Source organism: Parasteatoda tepidariorum, chromosome 1, assembly GCF_043381705.1.
Source record: "Parasteatoda tepidariorum isolate YZ-2023 chromosome 1, CAS_Ptep_4.0, whole genome shotgun sequence".
In the NCBI taxonomy this organism is placed as follows: domain Eukaryota; kingdom Metazoa; phylum Arthropoda; class Arachnida; order Araneae; family Theridiidae; genus Parasteatoda; species Parasteatoda tepidariorum.
Window position 1 is genome coordinate 63,188,037 of NC_092204.1, and position 6,631 is coordinate 63,194,667.

The 6,631-nt window shown below is 28.4% G+C and overlaps 1 protein-coding gene across 3 annotated transcripts in view; it reads left to right on the top strand.

Annotated features, from left to right (window-relative positions):
* Positions 1-6,631, top strand: part of LOC107455696 (PAS domain-containing protein cky-1) — a 139,080-nt gene that overhangs the window by 100,910 nt on the left and 31,539 nt on the right. For all 3 annotated transcript variants that reach the window (XM_071181282.1, XM_043038796.2, XM_043038795.2), the window contains one exon: positions 241-299. In XM_071181282.1, coding sequence (XP_071037383.1) covers positions 241-299 — 59 coding nt within the window. The remainder of the gene's footprint in view (positions 1-240; positions 300-6,631) is intronic.

Sequence of the window (6,631 nt, forward strand, 5' to 3'; positions counted from 1 at the left end):
AGAATTAAAAAAATAAAGTGTTTTTAAAGCTTCTTTTTACAATTGAGATTATTTTATTTATTTATAAGCCCATCCTATGTTTTATATTTATTATTGATATATAGCATGTTTGTGAACATGAAAGTTTTTAAAATGTTACTTTATTTGTTGTATTAAGCTTTTATTTTATCATCAATGTTTTTTACATTGAAATATTTAAACATTTTAATTTTATATGCTAATTCAATATTTTATTTTCAGTTTTTAGAAAACATGAACTACCTCAAGATAACATGATTCCTCATTTTGGTTTTTCTAAGGTAAGAAATTATTTCCTTCAGTGGAATTTAAAATAAATTGAATTCATTACTAGAATTAAAATTTTTTTGCTGAAATGTAAATAATCTGAATTTTTCTTTAAAATAAGGCTTCAGACTAATATTTGACATGCAATATTGACATTAATTTCTTTTTATTCAATATCAGTTGTAAGTTCGTCTCAGATCTGAGTTTTGACTTAAATTACTTTTATATCACCAGTTTGTTTGCAGAAGTTCCCGACTTTCAATTTTTTAGTATTTTGACATTTGAAAATTAAAAAGTAATAAACTGTTGAAAATGTTGTTCTCAGTTACAACTAAAGTTTGGCAAAATATGTATTGATTAGTTCTAAGGGAATACATAAAATAGTATTTGAATTTAGCACAACTTATAACTCATTAATGTAGAATACTCTGAAAAAAGTTGGTCAAACGTTGCGAGTTTGGTAATTAATCTCTATTTGTTAATTGAATCTTAAAATGAGGTGTTAAATTGAACACTTCACTTGAATCAATTTGAACCGTAGTAAAATATGTTCAATTTTAAAATGCAAGATAACATGGATCAACTTAGCAGGATATAAAGATTCCTTAAAATCTGAACGATAATATAATTCAACACGCTCTAAAATTTCTAACAAAGAATAATTTGTTTTTCAAAAAAGGTTTCTTAAAACGTGACTTACTTTATTAAAAAAAATAATAATAAAAGAAACATAATTTGAAAGTTACTTTTAAACGCAGTTAAAAGTAACATTCGCAGTCGTCATCATTCTTGGCCATAATTTGAACATCGATGACATGATTCGGAAATTTTGACTTCAATTCACTTTTAAAATACAAACTTGTGGGATATTCATGCATTTTATTGCATTGATATCTTTTATGTTTGCGAAGTTGAAAGTAATAATCTTTAAGTGTTAGTGCTTGAAATGTTATTGCGCAATGTATTAATTAAAAAAATTGACTTTTAAAACACAAACTTGTGGGGTGTTCATGCATTTCATAGTATTTATATTTTTTGAGCTTGCGGAATTGAAACTAATAGTCTTTAAGTATTAATGCTTTAAATGTTATTGCGCAATCCATTAATTAAAAATAAAGCAGAATAAAGGAAAATTATCTAGCCTACTTTGTCATGAAATAACGCATAGAAAAATATAGTTAATTTAAGTATCACGATATTTAATATAGTACTTTATTTTATTTATGCACATTTTTTCACGTCACGTTACTCCCTTTATCATGAGTTTATACTCAAACAAAACTTCATGCGTAGAAATATCCCGAATTACTTGCTGCGAATTATGGAAGTAACATAACTTCCGTCTTATTTAGTTCATGTTTCATTGAATGATTAAAGTTGTTAAGATAATCTAGTTTTACTTCATATAATTCTGTGTTACAATACTGTTGAACTATTGAAATATTTTGATTTTTCCCCTCTAATTTCAAATTTGTAATGACAATTGCTGAGAAATAATACTTTTAGGCGAAAGCCATGAATTTTTTTTTTTTTTTTGAGAGTTTTTCTAGCGTTTGGAGAATATCTGTATTTTTATTAGAGAAACAGAAAGCTTGTACCAGAATTTTATAACAGTGTTTGAAAAAAAAAGTGAAATATATATAAAAAAATAAGTAAATGTTAGTTAAGAATTAGGCTTAGTTGTCAAAATAGCAAATATGTGATTACAACATTTAGTAATGGAATACAACACTTTGAAGTAAACGAAAGCATAAGCTGGTATTAGGATTATATTTAAGTGTTTTAGTTTAGACAAAAATTTGTCTGAGAAAAAAATATTTTGTACGGAAAAAAAAAGTTATGTCATTAAAATGTTTCATCATTTTTAAGTAAGGAATCTGGAAATTTAGTTAGGGGTCTACGATCAAGAAAAAACTATAAATTTGTCTTGAGAAAAAATGATTGTAGAAATACAAATTAATCTTCTATTAACTCAGTTCTTGGTAACATAGGTTGTATAGATCGAAGAAGAAAACCTTAAATATTTATTTCTACTCATTCATTAAAAAATGTCTTCAAAAAATTTAAATTAAAGAATGGAGAAACTTCGTTAGCTTTCAGCATCCAAGTTAAAACTATAATTATTTTTTTTTTTTACGACTCAATGAGAAAAACAAAAATTTGAGTGTAAAAATACAAATGCAATGTTCCAATGAAGTTAACATTCAATATTCGCGAGGCGTTCATTAATAACTTGACGTTTTCATTGAATTCACTAATATATCGATCACGTCTCAGAAGTTATTGACAATGTTCATAAATGGGAGATCGAAAAAAGAACAACCTCCGAGGATAATTCAGTGTGAGAAAGTGAGAGGCGTCCTTGAAGAAGGCGGCATGGTGTCACTGATGTGGCCATCTAAAGGCGTGGTGGCTAGGGTGCCCCGGGGCGACCGCCGCACCCAGTCATCGGCCACCAAATGATCGCGTAATTGGAAAGATTTTCTGCTGCCGGTGTTACGTCGCCAAATGCAGACAAGGGGGCTCATCACTGCTAGCCGTCGCCTGGTAGCAATCGGAAGGGGCGGTTCTCGGCTCCTGTTCATCTTTGTTTAGAGAGGAACGGATTCTGACAAGCCCATCATGAGTTCCGTTCTAGCAATCACCCCCCTTATTAAGAGTAATGTTAGTTTCTTTGCAATGGTAATTTTGTGTGAGGGGAATTTCTTAACGTGAACTGAACTGCTGGAGTAATAAAATTTTGCAGTGACGAAAAAAAAATGACTATAAATAAATCAATTAAAAAGAAATTTATATATGTATATAAAAAAATGTTCTGTTCAAAGAAATTAAATTACAGTTTTTAGTAATATTATAGTAAGTTACTGCAATGCAAAATATGAATATTCGAAATTCACGANAATTAAAAAGAAATTTATATATGTATATAAAAAAATTTAAGAAAATTATGTAATACAATGTTCTGTTCAAAGAAATTAAATTACAGTTTTTAGTAATATTATAGTAAGTTACTGCAATGCAAAATATGAATATTCGAAATTCACGAACTTTTCTTCGTTGTTTACAAAATTCTTTCACGCGAAATGCTTTCAGCTATTATTTCGCAAAATTGCAGAAATTACTCTCTTTACTTGTTTGATGTTACGAATTTCGCGAAAAGAATAAGGCATGATGCAACATAAATATTATGAATTCATTATGAGATATTAGCATAGGATAAGAAGAGTGTAAAAACTCTATCATTACCTGGAATAGAACCCGCGTAACTGATTGCCAAGCAAGCACACTAACCCCTGAATCAATCCAGTTTTTTAAAAAAAAAGTTTTGAACTCCTAGAATGCATTGAACTGCCTAACGAGTGAAAAAGCAATTTCATCAAAATTAAGACTTTAATATCTGAGAGTGTATCATCTCCTTTTGAATTTTTAAGAGTTACCTCATGATCGGTCACAGCAATTGAACTCATTACTTTAGTTGGGGATTAAACATGCAAATGTAGAAAATAGTGTCACTATAATTTCTTTCTTATAAAATAAATAAAGGAACGAAGCTTTTATTTTCTTATGCTTACAACAAACATGCGCAGAATGGTTTAGTTAAATTTAATAAAAATCTATGGACGAATTTGATAGACTTTTATAAATCTATCGATGAGGAGAGAGTAGTTCAATGATACGGGACTGTAATAATTAAATAAAATAATTTCTTCAACAAAAAAGTATATTATCTTGCTTGGTATAATACTATTTTGAGTAATTTAAACATAAATTTAATGGTGTTAGTGTTTCTTTTTCTTTAAAATAAAATTCGAAACTTCTTGCAAGCGTAAATGTGTCAAAAGAAGTCATAGAAGTCAAACATTTTAAATAAATGATAATATTGCGAATAGCTAAGAAAAAGCCATTAAAGTTTCAAAAAATATTATTTTAATAGTGTTACAAATCGATTCAACGCAATTTTTGAAGCATGAAATTATGCCGAAAGTATGATAACAATATGATGACAATTTCAAAAACATAAGAACAATATTAACTTGCACAATAATATAATTCAATGTAGTACCTTACTCAGAAGTAGCTAATATATTCATATTCCTAAACAGCATACATTAATCTTTACTTTGATGTAATACTAATAAAAACATACATAACAAAAGAAGAGTTAGTAGCACAACGTGATTTAACCCGACACTACACTCAGAAACAGTTAATAATAATTCTAAAGAGCGTGCACCTTGAGGAGGTACTCCAAACAGCATCCACTTAGGACAAAGAAAATTTCAAATCTAAAAGAAAAGACTACCAATATGGGATTGAAATGTTTCTCTAAAATCAATAACCGATCAAAAGAAATCTGATTTGACAGGATCAGTGGGAAAAGCGATCTCCTCTGTTTATATATTACTTTTTTAATTCGCCGGAGTCTGAATGTCGAGCGGTAGGTCCGGGTTCACTCGTCGGTTCATCTGATAAAAAACGATAATTACTTTGATGGATTACGGAAACGATTTGTCCGAAATTAGCTCTTTTACGGCTTACTGTGAGCCTCAAGTCTCAACACCCCAAATGCACAGCCAACGTCCTTGAAAAAATAGTGGTTTCCCAACCATTGATCCACTCCAATAATATTGATTCGATTCCGTATCGATATAAATATATATGTCCCAAACACGCACTGGAACATAATGAATTATAATTTAAAATAGATAAGAATTATATTATATGGTACTTGATGCAAGCATTCCTCCCCCCCCCCCCCACCACNTCACATCAATGTTAAAATATAGGAAAGTCTCGCATCCTTATTTTGCATAATATGTCTGATACAGACGCTGTAACAATATGAATTTTAATTATAAATAGATAAAAACTCTAATTTGTGGTACTTGTTTAAGAAAGGGTGTTTCTCTCCAAACATAAAGTGTAGGAAATCTTAACATTCGCATTTTGTACATAATGTCTTGCACCGACACCAGAACAGCATACATTTTATTTCGATTATTTTGCGATGCAGGTAGCTATTTTGCTTCAATAATGAAGCTAAAGGCATGCACATTTTGTTTTATGAGTGTAAGAATTATGTTACATAATTAATTTTACGAGTTGAGTACACGTAAGGAAGTTGAAAAAATTATGGTCGAAGATATTCAGGTAAAAATTTTGTATTGCATTGTATGGTAATGATATTTCTGGTAAAAGAAACCGTAATTCTGGTAATAAAATTAAAATATACCGTATTCAAACTATTCACTGGGTAATCTTTCTGTTCTTATGGTAACGTTTATCGAAAATTCTGGTTTTTAAAATTATAGTTCTTATTACCACACATTTAGTAAAAAATACAAAACTTAAAAGTAAATTTAACCGAATAAATGGTTTTTATTCCTTTTATTCCATGCTCTAAGGTATCATGATAAAATTACTAAATTTTATCTCTTATTATAAAGCCATTTTCAATTTTACCAAACGTAAAAATTACCCAGCTTTTTGGAGTACCCATAGAGCCAGAAACAAGGCAAATTTTAATATATTCTGATCATACTTTTTTTTTCCTCAGTGGAGGGAAAAAAAAGAAATAGCTATTTTTTAAAATTTAATTTTCTGCATATGAAAATTTAAAACATCACAATTTCTTTTACAGTTTTACATTACTTCACTTTTATTCTTACTTTCTTACGTGTTTTTCTTCAATTGTACAGTTAGATTGTTTCTTGAATTTTTGTTATTAATATAAAATCTGCAGTTCAACAATTATTTCATGAAAAAAAATAATTGAATATTTTTGAATAATTAAAAACGTGAGTTTTTCTCTAAAACAAATTATTTAGTTTCATGAATTAGTTCACTTTATATAGGAAAAAGTAGAGACGAAATTATTGCTTTTTATCATCTAGGTTTAAAAAGATTTACTACTTATATACCTATGTTTATATGAGTTAAATCTTTTCAGATTGGAAAAAGAAATTAAATGATATTTTACTCTTCTTAAGATTGAATTTTATTTCTCCTGCCAACACCTCACATTTTCTCACCTTTTTATATATATATAGAATTCGCCATTGAAAATGTCTATTAATATAAGATCTACAATTCAGATTTTATGGACGAAAGCTGCTTACAAGTTTAGAAATGAAGAATTTTCTTTTTTTACAAATTATTAAATTTAAAGAATTAACGACACATCAAACTTAATTTAAAGGAAGAAAAAAAAGTAATTTACAATAGAATAAATGCCCTCTTGTCCTAGACTACATGATGTATTTATATTATTTCTGTTTTAATCTCTTTTTCGAACTGCAACTAAACGCGACAACTTCAAAAAAATTATGCAATATATATATATATA